This window comes from Neovison vison, chromosome 11 (assembly GCF_020171115.1).
Source record: "Neovison vison isolate M4711 chromosome 11, ASM_NN_V1, whole genome shotgun sequence".
NCBI classification, from domain to species: domain Eukaryota; kingdom Metazoa; phylum Chordata; class Mammalia; order Carnivora; family Mustelidae; genus Neogale; species Neogale vison.
This window is the reverse complement of record NC_058101.1, coordinates 67,957,456-67,977,558: the sequence shown is the minus strand read 5'-3', so window position 1 is coordinate 67,977,558 and position 20,103 is coordinate 67,957,456. Positions and strand designations below refer to the sequence as shown.

General features: G+C 51.6%; 1 protein-coding gene across 2 annotated transcripts in view; it reads right to left on the bottom strand.

Moving 5' to 3' along the window:
• LETM1 (leucine zipper and EF-hand containing transmembrane protein 1) overlaps nt 1-16,207 on the bottom strand; it is a 39,896-nt gene extending 23,689 nt beyond the window's left edge. For both annotated transcript variants that reach the window (XM_044267942.1, XM_044267943.1), the window contains exons 1-3: nt 15,961-16,207; nt 11,976-12,036; nt 3,806-4,256 (exon numbers count right to left, since the gene is read on the bottom strand). In XM_044267942.1, coding sequence (XP_044123877.1) covers nt 3,806-4,256; nt 11,976-12,036; nt 15,961-16,039 — 591 coding nt within the window. In that variant the 5' untranslated portion in view covers nt 16,040-16,207. The remainder of the gene's footprint in view (nt 1-3,805; nt 4,257-11,975; nt 12,037-15,960) is intronic.
• Between the last annotated feature and the right edge of the window lie 3,896 nt (nt 16,208-20,103).

The following is a 20,103-nucleotide window of genomic DNA, read 5'->3' as shown; positions in this document are numbered from 1 at the left end:
TCTCTCTGTGTACCCCCGACACTCGAGCACAGGCAGGTTCTTTCTCTCTCAAATAAATAAATCTTTAAAAAGTCAGTTTTACTTCTATATATAGTAGACCCTTGAACAACACAGAGGCTAGGGGCAGCAAATCTCCCACCCAGTCAAAAATCCATGTATACATTTTGACTCCCCAAAAATGTAACTGCTAGGAGCCTCCTGTTGACAGAAAGTCTCAGTGAGGACAGAGCAGTTGATGAACACGCATTTTCCATGCTGTAGATTTCATCTGTTGTATTCTTACAATAAAGCCAGACAAAAGAAAATACTAAGAGAATGATAAAAGAAAGTACATTTGCAGTAGTCCATATATTTTTTATATGTTTATACATTTATTTAAAAAATCCACATAAGTGGATCTGCACAGTTCAAACTTCTGTTGTTCAAGGGTCAACTGTACTAGCAATCAACAACTAGAAACTGAAATTTCAAAAAGTCCTTTTATCTACAAGAGCCAAAAGATGGAAGCACCCAAGTGTCTGTGGACAGACAGATGGACGAACGGATGGACAGACAGATGGATAAACAAAATGGACACACAATCCATACAATGGAATGTAATCCAGCCTTAAACAGGAAGGACACTCTGACACCTGCCTCCACTGGGATGGACCCCAAGGACACGGTACTGAGTGAAGTGAGCCGGTTACCAAGGGATGACACTGTGTGACCCACTTACCCGAGGCTCTCAGAGGAGCCAGGTTACAGGGACAGGAAGTAGAGGGTGGGTGTCGGGGGTGGGGAGTTAGTGTTTCATGAGGGGCAGAATTTCGGTTTGGTGAGATGGAAGAGCTCTGGAGACGAGGGTGGCCCCACTGAGCAGAGAGCCTGATGCGGGGGCTTGATCCCAGGACTCTGGGATCATGACCTGAGCCAAAGGCATAGGCTTAACGACTGAGCCACCCAGGTGTCCCTTTTCCTTACTTTCTGACACAGGCTCATCCCGTAGCACCGTTGGTGAGCTCTGTCTCTGAGAAGCCCCAGTTCCCCTTTGTGGGCCCATTAGAAGCCAAGGGCTGGGGGCCAAGTGTGCTCACTGCTACTAGGCTGTCATGCCTGCCACACCTGGTCACCAGCTGAAGGGAGCAAGAGGCTGGAACCGGTAAGAGTCTAACAAAGCTGAGAAACTGCGGTAATTCTCGATCACGTGTCTGCCATCAATGGCTAGACCAGCAAGTTTGTTAGCCTAAGAGCATTGCCGCATGGTAAACATCAGGGCTCCAACATGCTCCATCTGAAGCCAGCACTTGGCGAGAAGGCTCTGGGAAGAAGAGCCGTGAACACACTGGAGAGGCAGAGAACCAAGCCTGCCCGACAGCCCCCAGTTCCCCAGAGCCCCCGGGAGCCTACCAGCCAGGCCCTAGCTGCACTTCTCCACAGAGAGCTCTGCCAGATATCAGCCACACGTTGTCCCGGCTGGAAAACCAGGACCCGGGGCACCGAGAGAGCACGCAGCTACTTCGCCGAGCAAGAACAGAGGCCTAAGACAGCACCATCTCTGCCCGCACAGCTGCTCAACACATGGTCAACAGACACACACTGCGGCTCTGGACACACACTGCTACCTCGTGGTCCCTCCTGCTGACACTGTCACTCGGAGTCATTTTCGCGGGTAAGCCAGAGCTCCTGTGAGAGGGCCAGAAGCCCTCCTTCCACCAAACACACAGGCCCACGGGGCCCAGAGTCAGAACACAAAACAACTTTCCAGATACTCGTGCCACACAGGAACCCCAGACAGGTCTGTCACTCTCTGTTTAACAAGATAAGCAAGCATTCAACAGCTGCATGACCTAAATTCACATTTCAAATGTACCTCCTGCTTACACAAATTATTCTACAATCTCTTTGCCTTTGTAAACATAACTTAAGAGTCACTTTTCTTTAATTATCACAACTGCCAACGTTCTGTTCAAATTCAAAGTACCTATAGGGCCCTAAACCAAGGGAAAATAGCACTGCTCCACAGACCCTCTCCTTAATGCTGGCAATGGACAGACACACCACCTCGGCCGGCCAAGCCCATGTCCACACAGGGACCTCATCCTGGGATGTGCTCATCTGTTTCAACTCTGTTTTTTCTTTTCCTTTTTTAAAAGATTTTATTTATTTATTTGACAGAAATCGCAAGTAAGCAGAGAGGCAGGCAAGGGGTGGGAGGAAGCAGGCTCCCCACTAAGCAGAGAGCCTGATGTGGGGTTCAATCCCAGGACCCTGGGATCATGACCTGACCCGAAGGCAGAGGCTTTAACCCACTGAGCCACCCAGGCCAGGCAACCCAACTCTGTTTTTTCTTAAAGTTTCAGTGTCTTCAATGAAATAGCAAACACATGCACCTTTCAAGGCAGAATGGGATGGGGGTGGAACAGAAGGAAATCCGAGAAAGCATTAATGTGTGCACTGTACTTGACACCCAGCGAGCACTAACAGTATGATTCTGGAATACCAGTGCCACTGCTCCTTCTTCCAGTCCTCAACCTGCCCCCTCCTAGAACAGCGTCCCAAGGGACACTCTAGCCAGTTAAAATGACCCACGTTCTCCATGAAGCTCCTGAGAACGAGTATAAAATCTGAAGCCAAAGTAATTCTCACACATGATAGCCAGTTCCTAAGATCCTCTGAAGGTCAACTTAAAGGGATTACCCGTGGCGGCACCTCTCCTTGGAGAATCTAAGGGTATGGAGAACATAAAGCTGGGGACTCACCAAAAAAAAAAAAAAAAAAAGCAAGAGAGGAAGAAGAAAGAAAAATCAACACCGTAACCATCAGTTACTTCAGATAAGATAAGAGATCTAAAAGGTCTGGGCTCCTGGATATATAGGAAGAATCTTTTTTTTTTTTTTTTTTTTTTTTTTAAATATAGGAAGAATCTTGTTTTAAGAGCCAGGGGATGGCATGGGGCACCTGGGGGGCTCAGTCAGCAAAGGATCTACCTTCCAGATCAGGTCAGGATCCCAGGCCTGGGATGGAGTCCCGTGTTATTCCCATGCATCTGCTTCTCCCCTGACCTCTGCACTTCCCCCTACTCATATTCTGTCTAGCTCTCTAGTAAAATTTTTTTAAGATTATTTAGTTGGGTTTTTTTTTTAAAGATTTTATTTATTTATTTATTTATTTGACAGACAGAGATCACAACAGGCAGAGAGGCAAGCAGAGAGAGAGGAAGTGAAGCCACTCCCTGCTGAGCAGGCTGTGGGGCTTGATCCCAGGACCCTGGGATCATGACCTGAGCCGAAGGCAGAGGCCTTAACCCCCTGCGCCAGTCAGGTGCCCCTAAGATTTTACTTATTTATTTGGCAGAGAGCAATTACAAGTAGGCAGAGAGGCAGGCAGAGAGCCTGATGCAGGGCTTGATCCCAGGACCCTGAGATCATGACCTGAGCCAAAGGCAGAGCCTTAACCCACTGAGCCACCCAGGTGCCCCTCTAATAAATAAAATCTTAACAAAGAAAGAGCTGGTGGATGGCAGAGAAAGCCGGTGCACTGAATGCCGACCCAGACGGCCAGGGAGTGGGAAAGCGGGCAGGTTCTGGAGCAGATGATGGAGGCACAAAAGTCTCTGGCAGAGGAGAAGTGCTGCCATCAGCGGCATCTTATGGAGAAGTTCGCAGGTTATTTTTCCTGTGCTTTTTTTTTTTTTTTTTTTTTTACACCAGAAGTGGCAGAAAAAAGCCTAGAATGTACGTTGAAGCACCCAGAAGGGGAAGCTGCCGGGAGCACTGGTGCCCCTTACCTGCCTGTGTACCCCTTACCTGTCCACGCCCCTTACCTGTCTGCGCTCCCGGCGGGTCAGGCTGTGGCCGTGCAGGATTCGCCAAAGCATACGCGCTGCGATCTTGGTGTCAATCCACAGCAGGCGGAAGCCATGGTAATAGTGCTTTAGCTCGTCCACGACCCTCTGCCCCAGGGACTTCCGCACGGCCACCTCTGGCGGGGGGCTGTACACGGGGCCACCCTCCTCCAGCTTCTTGTTCTTGTCCTTTAGGGACTTGAGGGATTTCTCCACCACAGAGTCATCGCCCAGCGGGGCCGATGAGTGCCAGCAGCGCAAGGGAAGGAACAGTGGCCCTGGGACGACCAGACTGGCAGAGGTGAGGGCCCATGGTGCTCCGGCTGCTGAGCACGTGCGCTCAGGCCTCAGAGTCCAGTAGCCACGGGGATCAGCTTTGAAGCAAAGGTGCACGGGGTGGACAGGAGTGCGGCAGTGAAATGGCACGATCCTTGAAAAGGAAGAAAGGAAAACAGTGATGAGGAGCCAGCCACAGTCCACAACCTCCCAGCACCACATGCCAACGGGAGCGACACAGACCAGAGCCCTATCACAACCGCTCAAACACTCAGCCTTCCCACCTCGTGAAACAGACTCCCCACTGCTTCCCCATGCCTGGAAACCACAGCAGGAAGAGGAGGAGCTGTGTGAGAGACCAAAGGCAGGGGCTTGTGTGAGAGACCAAAGGCAGCCAGTCCCCATGGGCTCATGGAAGACACCAGGACACCAAGGAGCCTGGGCATGGGCTAGGGTCTGGGGTGAAGGGACAGGCTGGACACAAACAGTACAAGCCAGACCCTTGGATTAGACAGACCCAACATCAGGGCAGCTTTCCCAGATGGGTTCCCAGAATTGGGGAGTCCAGGGTGGGACAGGGGTGGGGGGGTGTCCTTTCCCCTAGCAGAGGACTTTCTACAAAGACCTGCAGTTCTTGGGGTGCCTGGGTGGCTCTGTGGGTTAAAGCCTCTGCCTTCAGCTCGGGTCATGATTCCAGGGTCCTGGGATCGAGCCCCACATCAGGCTCTCTGCTCAGCGGGGAGCCTGTTTCCTCCTCTCTCTCTGCCTGCCTCTCTGCCTACTTGTGATCTCTATCTGTCAAATAAATAAAATCTTTAAAAAAAAAAAAAGAGAGAGAGAGAGACCTGCAGTTCTTGAGCGAGTCCTGAAGTCAGTGAGGACACCTGAATCAACAGGGCCCAACCCTGTGTGCGGCCCAACAAAGACGTTTGTGCCAAATGCCAAAAACTGAAAAAGTCACGTCCAGAGCCCACTCTTACCCTCTCTTCTCCGTGCTGCTCCCGCTGCTCAGCCCAGAGCCTCAATTATAGTGCAGTGCTGGAGCAACTTACCTGCATGATTCTCAGAGCCCTACAATTGTCTATGTACCCCACCCATCTCACTGGAGACCTCCTCCCTTCCTGGTGCACAGACCCACTTCTGGGAGGCCACAGGCTCCAACTTAACCTCAGAGGCATGTGTATACAACCAACATGCCCCAGCTTCTTCCCAGCTGCCAGATCATCACACTGCACCTGGCCCAGCGCCAGCAGTGAGGACCTAAGCTCTACAGCTGCCTGTCCCAGTCCAAATTCCAATCCACTGCTCATTGCTGTGAGACCTTGGGCAACATAATGAACCCCTCCGTGTTTCGGGAGCTTCCTCTGCAAACAGCTGTGGTAACACACACAAAAAGTCCCCAGAGCCGTGCCTGGCACACAGCAACACCTACCAGAAGGGTGGCAGTGCTGACTACCCTCCCATCAAAGCAGCTGAGCAGCAGACGGTCAAGGCTGGAAGGAAGCTCTGTGAATGTCTAGACTAGATGCGCCTTTTATAGACAGGGAACACCAAAGGAAAAACAGAGACGTGCCCATCTCAGTTCGCAGCCTGCATCAAGTGGGCACAGCTGGCACAGGGCACCACCAGCCACACACTGATCAAGCCCATGCTGGCCTCCTGCCCGCTTGGAGGCCCTGTTCCCGTGTGCGGAGGGCAGGGTCAGTCCTGTGCCATGACCCCCATATCCCCACAGTCAACGCTTGAGCAGGGAGGTTAGTGGCCTTGAGCCCACCCTGCTGCATCACAGCTCGCTAGAGAGAGGCTGCACGGAGCACAGAGGAGCTGCTCAGCCACACGGGGCTGTGGGACTACAGCCACAGCCTGAGCCCTCTTGCCTCACTCTCACCTCCTAATGTAGGTGATGACAGTGCCCACACACAGTAATGAACCTTACCTCCCATCTCCGTCAAACTTAATTATCCAATTTTCCAACCCTCAATTAGCAAGGAAGCAAGTGGCTGCCACAAGAAGGCATGATGTCAGCAGCTGCAGGGGCAGCCAACAGGCAGAAACAGACTCGTGAAAACAGAGCATGAAGAAAAGCACCTGGAGTATCTAGCTGGGGCCAGTGACCTCCAAGATTTGGCTATCTTCACACACACTAGAGACTACTATTACTAACAATCTAGCCAGAAAGGCTTAGCTATTTTCCAAAGGCATAAAATTACATAATCTGTTATTTTAAAAATATTTCTTAGAGTAACCCCAATCTGGGCACTGCTGCCTCCCCAAGAGCAGCTGGTGCCCTGCTCTGCCCCAGCTCTCGAGAGCCCACGGCTTGGCCTCGCTCTTGAGAAATGCATGCCTTCCTCACCCACACAGGGTCCGTGGGCCCAGTTTCCCACCAGCCAGACCCCAGTCCTGCTTTTCCTTTCCTTTCCTTCCCTTTCAAAGTGGGGAAAACCCACTCCAGGAAAAAGCAATGTGTCAACAAGAAATTCGCAGTCACTAGAGGACAGACTGTAGGCAATAAAAAACTTGGGGGCTCCTATTGAAGCTGCCCATTTTACTTTAGGATGCTGATGCCCACATCCACCTCAACACACGCCCCCTGCTGCCACCTTCAAGAAGAGAAAAACTATGAATACCTTGGCTGGTTCAGTCAGAAGAACAGGTTGACTTGATCTCGGGATTTTGAGTTTGAGACCCACGCTGGGTGGAGAGAGGACTTAAAAATCTTTAAAAAATGAAGAGAAGGGGCGCCTGGGTGGCTCAGTGCGTTAAAGCCTCTGCCTTTGGCTCAGGTCCCACATCGGGCTCTCTGCTCCGCGGCGAGCCTGCTTCCTCCTCTCTCTCTCTGCCTGCCTCTTTGCCTACCTGTGATCTCTGTCTGTCAAATAAATAAATAAAATCTTTAAAAAAAAAAAAAATGAAGAGAAAAACTAAGTGGTGCCTGACAGTAGAACATATTCACAGTGTCAGCATTTCCTGTGCCTCGTGGCACCAGCCACACAACTACAGCGTGGCAGGCAAAGGGACCCACACCTGCTCTCCCTGCGGCTCTTCCCTAACTCTTATCAACAGCACGACTCCTGTGGCCACACGACTCCTATCATGTCCTGTTCCTGAGGGGATAGCTCACCCAGACAATGGCTTGAGCTGAACAGGGAGAATCACAAATCTCCACGTGCCCCTTTCCATTTTTCAGGGACATGATGCCGGCAAGGGCAAAGTGATAGCAGCAGCAAGAAGGGAAGCAAAGATGAACAACAGAGCAACAGGTGCCAGGATCCAGAGGAGTGATTTCCAAAGTGCAGGACATCTCTCTGCCCAAAGGCAAGAGGTGAAACCACGGTTGCCTGCAGGACAAGGGGCCCCTCCACCAGGGAGCCGGAGACCACTGGCAACATCTCAACACCTATCAGAGCCCTGGAGGCCCCGTGACACCCAGTGTCCCCCATGGGAGGAGCACTCCAGGGGCCAGGGAAGCAGCTTTTAGTGTTTTAGCATTTCTGCAGCCCATCTCAGGAGAACTCAAACCGCACGAGACTCTGGGAAGAGACTCCTGGCGGCCCCAGCCTTCCCACCGAATGAGTTCCAGGACTAGGTCCTGGAGTTAGTTTGCTTATTCCCAATTTTAGGGGCTCCCTTGCTACCTTTATTTTTATAAAGGAGGTCAAGGGCAACTAGACAACGGCCATGACATTGTCTTGGATCAGAAACTTCCCACCTGCTCACCCTTTGGGGTCTGGACCATTTTAGCTTAAGACTGAGAGCGCAAAAGAACCACCAGAGAGAGCACAGTAGCCACCACACTGGCCTCAGGACCGCGTGGACTTCTGCGGCTGGGCTTATACACAGAGCTCTTCCCACAAATGCGGGATGGCCCTGTTAAGTGCACTTTCTTTATGGTTTCTTTTGTCTAGCCTGCTTTATTATAAGAATGCAGCATATGCTACACAGACGAGACAAGTGAGAATCGACTGTTTGAATTCAGCAAGGCTTCCAGTCAACAGCTGGCTAGCCGTTGTTCAGCTGGGGGAAGTCAAGTCGTATGTGTGTTTTCGAATGCACAGGGGTTGGTGCCCCTGACACCTCCCTGCCTTGCTCAAGGGTCACCTGTCCTTAACCGTGTGGCTCAGTATTTCTTATACTGAACCAGCAAAAGGAAAAGCAACATGGCCAGGATGCTGAGACTGATAAAGACTTCAATTCTCACCTGTAACCTCTCATTTGAAGTATAGCTGTTCATCTGAACAGCTTTTTGGTTCCCACTGCTCAACATTCTTTTTTTTTTCTTTTCCCTATAATCTTCTTTAATTTATTTTTAAGTACGCTCTACACACAACATGGGGCTTGAACTCACTACCTTGAGAAGAAGAGTCACCCACTCCAACTGAGCCAGCAGGTGCCCCACATTGCTTAACTTTCTAAAGAAAGCACTTAACTTTCTACAAATTGTTAACTTGTAAAAAAATGTGTATTAATAATGCAGTTTTTAAGTTCGTTTATTTGGTTTTTATTTCACAGAAAGAGAGAGAGACCACAAGCAGGCAGAGAGGCAGGCAGAGAGAGAGGGGGAAGAAGGCTCCCCGCCGAGCAATGAGCCCAACGCGGGGCTCGAGCCCAGGACCCCAAGACCATGACCCAAGCCAAAGGCAGAGGCTAAACCAATGAGCCATCCGGTGCCCCAGTTTTTATGTTTTATTTATTTTTATTTTTTTTAGATTTTTAAATTTATTTATTTGACAGACAGAGATCACAAGTAGGCAGAGAGGCAGGCAGAGAGAGAGGAGGAAGCAGACTCCCCCGCTGAGCAGAGAGCCCGATGTGAGGCTGGATCCCAGGACCCTGGGATCATGACCTGAGCCGAAGGCAGAGGCTTTAACCCACTGAGCCACCCAGATGCCCCAGTTTTAATGTTTTAATATGAATCTTAAATGCAAGTACATTTGACTCTTAAAAGGTGGTTGAAAAATTCAACATCCATCCCTAACAAAAACAGGAATAAAAATACAGGGCAGAGAGTACAAAAACAAAATCTAACATGACACAGGCCAAACACTAGACACTCCACTGTTTGCTGGAGTGACAACGCAGCTGCTTGGACGCCAGGCCCGGCGGCTGAGGAAGTGGGAAAGCAGAAGCACGGGCACCAGAAGGAGAGATGCACAGGGCACCGGGCCCCAGGAGACCACGCCTCCAAGGACAGGTGGTACCGTGTGAGCTAGAACACGATAAACGAGCTGTGAGAAGAGGCTGGACACAAGAAAACTGGTGACTTACATGCCAGCAATGATCACGTAGAAAAATAATGAAAAAGAAGACCCAGGGACACCACACCCAACATGTCTGGGCATCCTCTTAGAGGCACCGGGTGTGGCCCAGATAAAGAAAATGACCGACCTCTTCCTGAAACAAGAGAAAAGGTCTTACTAAAAAAAAACAGCTAACCCCCTAAGAAACTGTAGGCACCTTTAAGTTAATATTCCCCAACAATTTTATGGGTTTTTAAAAATATTTTATTCATTTGAGAAAAAGAGAGAGAGAGTGCATGCACTAGCGGGGGAGCAGCAGAGGGAGAGGGAGAAGCAGACTCCCCACTGAGGGGCTCAATCCCAGGACCCTAGGACGATGACCTGAGCTGAGGGCAGACACTTAACTGACTGAGCCCCCCAGGAGCCCTGATTTTATGGTTTTGAGGACAATCCAGTTACAATCCCAAAAAGACCACTTTAGAACTGAAATAATTCAGAAGTAAACCCAGAAGGACCGTCCAGAAAGGAAGTGTTCCAGGCCTGGTCCCCTGCAGATAAAAGCCAGCAGGAGGCCTCACCAGGGCAAATGTCAGGTGCAGACCACTCAGACACAAGTGTCCCACGCAAGAGAAAAGGGCACGGAAGGCTCTGCAGGCAGCTGGGGTCACTGATTGGCAGCACTACCACCCCGCCCCCCTGGCTGAGTGGTTCATGAAGGTGAACCAGCCCCCACCGCAGTCCTCTAACCTTCCTTAGAGGTCTGGTACCTAGAAACGAGACATTTCACACAAAAACCCAGACTTCTAGGTTGTCTTGAAAAAAACCAAGAGCTGGTCTTAAAAGGCTTTATGGCAAGCGGGAGTTGCACCCCGGGATCAGCAGCCCCTGCTTCCAGCCTCGCGCTGGGCCCCATGCCCCTGAGAGGGTTACCCGTGGATTACAGAATTTGCTTTAGAATTAAATCTAGAAATGCACACTTTGGCAAGAGTAAAGATGTTCTATGAACATTCATCAATGGCTCCGTATCATAAAAAGAAAGAGCTCATGACAACAACATCTTACACTGGTCAAAAGAGAAATCTAATTAAAATCAAACCCAGGGGTACCTGGGTGGCTCTGTTGGGTAAGCAGCTAACTCTTGATTTCAGCTCAGGCCATGATCCTGGGGATGTGGGAGGGAGCCCTATGTTGTGCTCTGAACTCAGTGGGGAGTCTGCTCGGGACTGCCTCTCCCCCAACACCCACTCTAAAATAAATAAATAAAATCTTTAAAATCAAACCCAAGATCAGGGTGCCTAGGTGGCTCAGGTAGTTAAGCATCTGCCTTTGGCTCAGGTCATGATCCTGGGGTCCTGGGATTGAGCCCCACATCTGGCTCCCTGCTCAGCAGGAAGTCTGCCTCTCCCTCTCCCTCTCCCTGCAGCTCCCCCTGCTTGTGAACACACACGCTCTCTCTCTCTCTAATAAATAAAATCCTGTTTAAAAAAAATCAAACCCAAGAGCCAGGTGGGGAGTACTCTTGCCACATGCAGGGGCCAGCAAGGATTGCTGCTGGGAGGGGCTCTGAATCAGACTCTTCCATGTCCCCACCGTACACTGCACGTGTGCCAACCCCATTCCACAAAGACTCTCACACATGCAAGAAAAGCCTCTCAAGCCCCCTGTGTTTAAACACAATTTTGCTTCACCATCAACCAAGTTTTTGTGTATGACTTACATAGTTTTTATTTTAGGGAGTTAAATCTGTTCCAGGAAGCATTCTCCAGAAAAGTGTTATAGACAAGATGAAGTGATAAATGAACAAGCTCAAATTATAAGAAAACTCAGAAGACCCTATAGCTCTGTGGTTGTAAGGTGTCAGCTGGACAGCAATTGGGAAAGATGTCTGTACTCCCAGATTGGAAGAATCTCGGCTGTCCAAAGGGAGAGACAGGTTCTACTCTGGGTATTTGGGGCAAGTGGATAAGGGCCTGGGAGTCAAGAGACAGGTCTGGGAATCCAACCACATAAGTGGGGAAGCTGATCAGAAGGAAACTATGCTCAGGGATGCCGGGCAGAGGGAATGGTGGGTGGGAGAGCACAGGAACCCTGAGGGACGTTCGAGTCCACATATGACAGTGGACAGGGAAGTATGGCTGCCACTCCCCCAAGGAAGTCCTCCAGCCTCACAAAGTTCCACCACAGGGAAGGGCTAAGTCCACCACATCCCACATATTCCCCACCAGGTGGGGGAGAGCCCTGCGGCCAACAGTCACTCAACACAATGCTCTACAAAGGACCAAATGGGGTTCGAGGGAGGGTCTTGGTGCAGCCTATGTCTCCTTGCACAAGTACATGAAAACCCACAGACAAACAGCCGTGGGAATGTGGAAAAGCACATGGTGCACAGTAAGTACACACTTTTCAAAAACAGACACATTAAGAAAAGACCAGAATAAAATTCACCAAAATGTAATAATATTTACAACAGGTACTAGGATCATGAATGTTTATTTTCCCAAGTTCCAGTAACATATGAGGTTAAAGAACAGGAGGGTAGACTATACCATCCCCCCAAAATCAGGAGTCACACAGCACTCAAGCATTTTCAAGCTCCCACTTTAAAGGGATGCACAGTGACGTTGTTGACTTACAGGTGGTTTATCAGCCCCACGGTGTTGGCACAGCTGAGACAGGCACGATCTCTCAGAGTACCTACGACAAAGACAAGGAGAAAACAAGAATGTAAATCCCAAACCAGGGGCTGCAGACTGATTTCACCTTTTAGAGTCTCTTGCAGAGGAAGTCTCTGGAATTCTGTTCTGAGTGTTGGAAGGTTTCAGAGTTCTGCTAACTGAAGGGTCTGTTCAGTTAGGAACACAGGGTCTTGGGGTAGCCCTAGAAAGAAGGAGAATCTTAAACAGCCCTGGGCTTCAAACACCCCCACCAGGGATACTGGGTTTTACACAGGGTCCACAGAGCCCAGGCCTGGGAGTCTCCCCAGGCAGGACCACTCCCGACTCACTCCAGCTGATGCCAGGCTGCATGGGACCCTCAATGCACAGACATCCCACAGAGCAACAAGGACCCATGCAAACAGCCTAACACCTTCTCTGCCCACAGGAGGGGGCGAGGGGTATGAGAATTACTGGTAAAACAGACGCTAAGAGCAAGCTGTTTCTTGGATAAACAGTACTGGTGAGTGTACAGCATACTTTAATGATTTTGGTGTATTTTTGATACTTTTTCTAACTCAGTGTGGTTTCCGTAAGCATAAAATTCAGAGTTCGTTCTCAAGACCAATGCCCAGGCTTACCTGGGATCAAGCCCTGTGCTGTGGAGACCACCTACGGAGGGAATGTGACAAATATGGGGGCCGCGGGGCCAGAGGCACCATGCTGACAGGGTGCCAGGCCACAAGGCTGGAAAGGCAGGCTGGCACCCTAAGACCCTGAGGCAGCAGGAGTACACAGAGCTGGTGCGGGGTGTTGAGGGTTTAGTCTGGGAACCAGAGTGAGAAGGGAGAGAAGATGGGCACAACAGGGGACAGGTGCCAGCCCAAAACACCCTTCGAGCAGACCAGGCAGGGGAGACCCAAGCAGCTCCCGGCAGACCCTCTGGAGACAAAGACTTCTACTTGTCACTTTACGTATCCCAAGAGAAACCCAGTGTTATCACAGGCAACTTCTGTGTAGAAGGCTATTCCCATCAAATTCGGGACCTTGTAGCATATAGGTGACAGTCTTGTTTAAGCTGGGCTCTGGGCTCCCAAGTGGTTACCACAATTCATAATCTTTTATACTTCAAACACTACATTTTTAGTAACACGAAGCCCTTCTTACTCCAGCTGAGGACCAAACAGAAGTGTGCCAGACCTGAGCCAGCCCCACACCTCAAGAACATGGCTCAACCATGGCTCCCAGCCCCGCACCCGCCTCCCCCCAGCAAGGAGACAAGCTGTCACAGCTCCCAGAGCTCCTTGGCCTGCCCTCCCATCACTGTATTATGTGAACTGCACATCCCCTGTCCTACGTGGCCCCTTCCCACAATCTCCACACACTGAAGGTTTCCCCAGCCCTCCAAGGAGCCTGCTCCTGAGGGATCCAGGGGGAGGACTCGGGGATACCAGCTATAGAGGGGCCATTTCCTCCTTCTATAAGTCCCTTTAATCCCTGTCCCCACAACCAATTCTCCAACTCTCTGGCCCTAACTGGAGAGCCTACTAGTTGGTTCTGTCTGACCCTACCTGGAGTTAGTGCACCCCCACGGTTATTAAGGCTTCAGTCCCACAACACTGCTCAGCTTCAGACACCAGTTACAAATAGGGTCCTCAGGTCACCCACACCTCTGCCAATTACAAATAGGAGGGTTCCCACCACCACTCTAAGTTTTATTAATTCTCTGCAACAACACAGAACTCAGGAAAATTCTCTACTATTACAGTTTATTATAAAGGACCTGAGGACCAGCCAGATGGGGAGGCACATGGTGCATGGTGTAGAAGACTTCTGAGTGCAGGAGTCTGTGTCCCTGTGGGCTTGGAATCTACAGATGCCATTAAGTCCAATGCTCCCCAAGCCCCCTTAGTCAAGAATTCTTTTCTTCATTACCTAGACATGACTGATCACACCCTAGGCCACTGGAAATCAATGTCAATTCCCAGACCCTCTCCCCTCCGTGAAGGTTGGGATTCTACAACAGAGCTGAACAGTCCTCAAAACTGTCAAGAAAATCCTGAGAAATGTGTCACAGCCAAGACTAAAGAGAAATAACTACAACCTGTAATGTGGTATCCTGGGTAAGGTCCTGGGGTGCAGCAAGACATCAGAAATAAAATATGTGCACAATAAAGGAAAGGTACTAATAAAAAACAAAGGTGAATAGAAAGTATGTAAATAACAAAGTAAAAAAATCAGAATAAAGTGTGGAACAGAGGGCACCTGAGTGGCTCAGCTAGTTAAGCAACTGCCTTCAGCTCAGGTCAGGATCTCGGAGTCCAGGGATCGAGTCCCGCATCTGGCTCCCAGCTCCTCAGGGAGTCTGCTTCTCCCTCTGACCTTCTCCTCACTCATGCTCTCTGTGTCTCCCTCAAATAAATAAATAAAATCTTTAAAATAAAATTTTAAAAAGTGTGAGACAGAATAAAAGAAATCTGAATACAGTATGGAGCTCAGTTAATAACAATGTACCAATGTTGGTTCACTAATTGTGACAATGAGCCACACTGATAGAAAAAGTTAATACAGGGGAAACTTGCTGCAGAAAAGGGCCACTGCGCCCAGCCAGGAATGTTCTGGAAGGTTCAAGACTGGATTTGGAGTCCAGCTGTGGGTCTCCCAGGCTCTGAATTCCCTGTTGGTCCTACAGCATACCTAATGTCCAAGCCACTCTCAGCCCCTTCTTGTATAATAAAGAACAGTGCTAACTACAAGAAACATCTGTATTCCCAGAATGACACAACCACAAAAACAAATTCTGCTCACTTTTAAACTGTGAACGTGCTACAGAAACCTGAAGTGGCCAAGGTATTTTTATTACCATGCTTAACAGGGAAGAGATACAAGGAGAACTCTAACAGCAGAGGGACCTGGACACCCAGACCATTCACACCGTCAACTCCCGCTGCTCAGTGCCTTTCCCATGGCTCCAAAGTTCTAAGCAGCCAACAGGACCCGAGTCATTACTGTTAAAAATTATAAGAATTACGTTTCTTGGGTGTGCTTTTGTGAATCCTAAAGTACTTTCAAATATATTTCACTTGAGCCTCTAATACTTGTAAGGGAAGTCCTAATCTTAACAGATAAGGAACAAACTCAGGTTAATGTAAAAAGAATCAGAAAGGGAGTCTGGGCTACTGACATATGGACGGACCCCTAAGAGCCCCGAGTTAGGTGTGATCTCTATGTGGACAGCAGGATCACAGAGGCTGGGGATACCAGGGGACCTGCCTGGGGCCATCCCGAGCAAGGCCAGGGGTCCCCTCTACAAACACGTAACGGGACTAGAATACCGGCGCTGGGGATGTCCTACAAGCCCGCAGACCCTGGCCATCTCATCTCAAGGAGTCCTAAACGTGTCGCAAGGGCACGACTTCCCCGGAGAGTGAACTCCGCGTTCCACCAAGCTTAACCACGACAAGAGCGCCCAGACCGTCCTAGGACTGGCCGTTAGCGCGCTCCCTTCAAAAAACTTTCCGAACCCCGCTCAGGACGCCGCCGCCAGCAGCCGGGCGGCTAAGGTCACGGCGCGAGTGAGTCACAGGCCGCCGCCCCGCGCGCGGCTCCCACACCCCGACACCTGGCTGGCCAGGGCGGGGCAGAGGGGCGAGGCGGCGCAAGGTCCCAGCCCCGCGTGACCCCAGCCCCAGCCCAAGGTCCGAGCGCCCCAACCCAGCGACCCACCAGAGCGCCGGCCAGCGCTGTGCTTCCGCGAGGCAGCTGAGGCCCGAGCCTCGAGGCCCGAGACCGTCCGCCCGGACTCCCGGCCCTCGGCTCCCGTCCTCCCGACGCCGCCGGCCCCTGGCCCCCGGCCCTAGGCCTCGGCCCCGCCCGGCCCCGTGCCCCGCCGCCGCCCGGCCCACCCGACCCCGCCGGCCCCGGCTCCAGGCCCCGCGCTGTCGGCAGAGCGCCGGCTTCTTACCCCTTGGGGCGGCGGTGCGGGGCGGCGGGAGGCGAGAGGGCGCCCGGCCGCAGCAGCTCCTCAGTAAGATGGACGCCATGTGCCCAGCCGCAGCGGCCGCTCGGGCCTCCTGCTGCTGCCTCCTCCTCCTGCGCGGCGGCTGCGGCTGCTCGCCCGCCCGCCGGCGCCTCGGCCCGCCCGCGCGGACGGTTGAAGGCAACGGTTGGCTCCCGGCGGCGGGCGCTCAACTCAAGGACCCGGCACCGGCGGCAGCCATGTCCCGGCACAGCGTCCGGCGGCGCGGGGCGGGGCGGCCGGGCCGCCGCTCCCATTGGGCCCCTCGGGTGCCCGCCGCCTGCCAGGTGCAGGGCGGGCTCGCGCCGCCGCGGACTGCGGGTCCCGGCGTGCCCCGCGACGGCCGGACCCTGAGACCGCGCGGAATTCTGGGGCCCGTCGCGCCGGCCGCGCATGAGCGCTGGGCCCTTCCGGGTCGGTGCCGGCGGAGGGTGGCGGTGTGTGCTGCTGCGGGAGCTCGGGGGAGGGCCATATGGAGCGACGCAGTTCGCCGGTTTGGGTGGCGGAGCGGGTGCTCGCTGTCGGTCTAGTCCCCGGCCGGCGCGCGTAGCCCCGAGGGGCCCTCCCTGGGGCCGGGCCTAGGGCCCCCAGCTCGCGGGTTGACCCTCCCAGCTGAGCTCAAACACCTGCTCCAGAAGACCTTCCACCCAGAGCGGACCTTTTAGCTCAAGCTCCCCTTTCCTAAGATGGGGTTCTGTTCGCCATGGTCGTACGGGGCGGAGGAGGTGATGCAGGGAAAGCAGGCAGGGAGAGATGGGGTGAGCGGGTCCTGGGGTTCAGTGGAAGTGGTCCCCCCCCCCCCAGCAGGGAACTCCTGGCAGCCTGCACGCCAGCCGGGCAGCAGCAGGCTCCTCCTCGAGACTCGCTCCCCTCCTTGCCCCATCCCACGCTTAGCCTGGAAGGCCTTTTACCTCCCTTTGGCCTCACGTGCCTGTTTCTTGTTCGCGGATGTAAATCCTAGGGTACCGCTTAGGGGAGGTCCGGCAGTACTTACTCCGTGCAAAACTGTTCTCTGGGCTGCAGGAGTGTGGAAGCCTTAATCTTAGCAGGCTCCCCGCTGTTGAGAGACTGAACTTGGTTTAATTGCATGGCTCTTGGGGGGCTCGGCCCTCACCATCAGGAGAAAGTTGCCTGCCTGCAGTGGTTTTCTTTTTCGGGACTGTCAGATGCTCCATTTTCTCCCACCTCTCAGGTGGGAGAAAAGGGAGCTAGTTAGTGCAGGGCATTTGGGAGACCAGACGAAGTGCTTATGTTGGCACTGGGCAGTGAGCGCTACGGACATCATACACAGAGTTAATCTAAGTACGTTGATGCCTGAAACAGGCCTCCAAGGTCAAAAGCCCATAAAGCCTGGACCCTATCCTATACATCCCTCAGGAGGCAATGGTGGGATAACGAAGGACAGTTCTTGTCCATGGACCCCAGGGTCAGGTCTGAATCAGGGCAAAGGTGCTCAGGATCAGATAGGACTGGCCTTCCAATGTCCAAAGTGTAGGAGAAGGCTTTTGCTAATACTAGTAACTGACATTGACCCTCAGCTCCTGAAGGCTGTGTTCCAAAGCCATCAACGGGCAGGTAGGGAGCCCCACAGAGTGGATGAGAATCAAAGCTGGTCCCTAACAATGCTGTAAGTGTCTGCAGGACTTTGAAGGACAGAGGATGGGGGGATGGCCCCATCTGCCTCTGTACTGCCCAAGGGGCCAAGTGTGAGGAAATACGGCAACAATGCTCACTTGCCCTTGGCAAGTGAGCATTCTCCTGTGGCCCACGTAGGTTGCATGAGAGAGAGAAGCAAAAATAGAGTCTATAGAGGGGGCGCTTGTAAACACCCACCTGGGATGATTTCTGCAGCTCCACTGCTAGGGTGGAGTTTTAGGGAAAGTCATCTTTAACAATACCCTTATTGGACTTTCTTTCTTTTTCAAAGATTTTATTTATTTGAGAGTCAAGTCAGGCAAGACGCAGAGGGAGAGGGAGATGCAGGCTCCCTGATGAGCAGGGAACCCAATGCAGGCCTCCATCCCAGGACCCTGAGATTAGGACCTGAACCTAGAAGGTAGAGGCTTAACCAACTGAACTCCCCAGGCAATCCCCATTATTGGTTTTTCTTATTAGCTAAAGAACATGTGCTTATTATAAGCATTTTAAGTTTATAAAAATAAATATAAAGGGGCGCCTAGGTGGCTCAGTCGGTTAAGCGACTGCCTTCAGCTGAGGTCATGGTCCCAGGGTCATGGGATGGGAGCCTCTCATCGGGCTCCCTGCTTGGTGGGGAATCTGCTTCTCCCTTTGCCTCTCACCCCTTTTTGTGCACTCGCTCACTCTCTCTCAAATAAATAAAATCTTTAAAAATAAAAGGCGTAGGGGTGCCTGGGTAGCTCAGTGGGTTAGGCCTCTGTCTTGGGCTCTGGTCATGATCTCGGGGTCCGGGGATCAAGCCCCGCATTGGGCTCTCTGCTCAGCAGGGAGCCTGCTTCCCCTTCTCTCTCTGCCTGCCTCTGCCTACTTGTGGTCTCTCTCTCTGTGTCAAATAAATAAATAATGTCTTAAAAAATAAAAAAATAAAAGGCATATAAAGAAACAAGTAGAGGGATACCTGCCTGGCTCAATCCATAGAGCATGCAGGGCTTGATGTTGGGGTCAGAAGTCCAAGTCCTACATTGGGCATAGAGCTTACTTAATAATAAAAATAATAATTAGGGGCACCTGGGTGGCTCAGTGGGTTGAAGCCTCTGCCTTCGGCTCGGGTCATGATCTCAGGGTCCTGGGATTGAGCCCCATGTCGGGCTCTCTGCTTGGCAGGGAGCCTGCTTCCTCCCTCTGTCTCTGCCTGCCTCTTTGCCTACTTATGATCTCTGTCTGTCGAATAAATAAATAAAATCTTTAAAAAATAATAATAATTAAAAAAACAAGTAGGGGCGCCTGGGTGGCTCAGTGGGTTAAGCCACTGCCTTTAGCTCGGGTCCTGATCTCAGGGTCCTGGGATTGAGCCCCACATTGGGCTCTCTGCTCAGCGGGGAGCCTGCTTCCCCCTCTCTTTGTCTGCCTCTCTGCCTACTTGTGATCTCTCTGTCAAATAAATAAATAAAATTTTAAAAAAACAAACAAGTAGAAACCTGGCAACCTGCCAGCTTGCCATCCATATCCTTAATGCCACATTAGTGGCTGCCTTCTTGCTCCCCGCCTACTCATGCAACAGTCCAAGTGCACAGAATCCTGGCAATGGGTCTGTTTTTGTATCACAGACTCTGCTGTTTTTATGTCTTTCTTCTCTTTTCTTACAGGCCTTTTTCTTTTCTCTCTGTTCCCCACAAATTGAACATAATCTTCCATAGTCGCTCCATGTTTACACAAGTGACAAGAGTCCCAAGAAACAAGGTGGGATACACAGCACAAATGCCCGAGCTAGGGAGGTTAGAGAATCGGTTGAGGATGAGGTCAGGAGTCAGGTTAGGGATCTGGTTGGGGGGAGGTCATGTTAGACACTGGGTTAGAGGATCAGGTTAGAAATCAGGGTAGCAGAGGAAGACCCAGCTGTTTGCCCTCCTGTGGCCAGGATCAGGCTCAGAGCAGGTGAAATTGGATTGCACTGGGTTGGAGTTTTGCCCAGAAGGGTGATGAAGGAAGAGAGGGACTGTAGAGTTTAAGATGTGTGCAAAAGAGTGGCTGTAAGGTTTGACTGGGAAATTTAAACATGGGATGAGGGGAAGTGAGGAAAAGGTGGGAGCAGCTTGGGATAGTGGAAAGTGGCAGAACCACTGGCCTGTGGGGCTGCGGGTCCTGAAGGGCGTTGGGAGTCAGCTACCATGGGAGTCAGGTACCACAGCAAGTGAGCTAGCAAAAGAGGGATGTTCACAGTGGGTGGTGGGTGTCTTGCATTTATTGGCTATGGCAAGTGCAAGGATGTGAGCCCAGGAGAAGGGCCTGAAGTGAAGCTGAAGGGCAAAGCCCTTGAGGTGGAAGAGCCAGGACACCTTTGAGCACCATGGGAAAAGGAATGCCTTCCTTCAACTGAAAGGCAGGCATACACAGCAGAAGGAGCAGGTAACTAGCCTCCAGCCCTATCTTGTTGGAACAACATACACAACC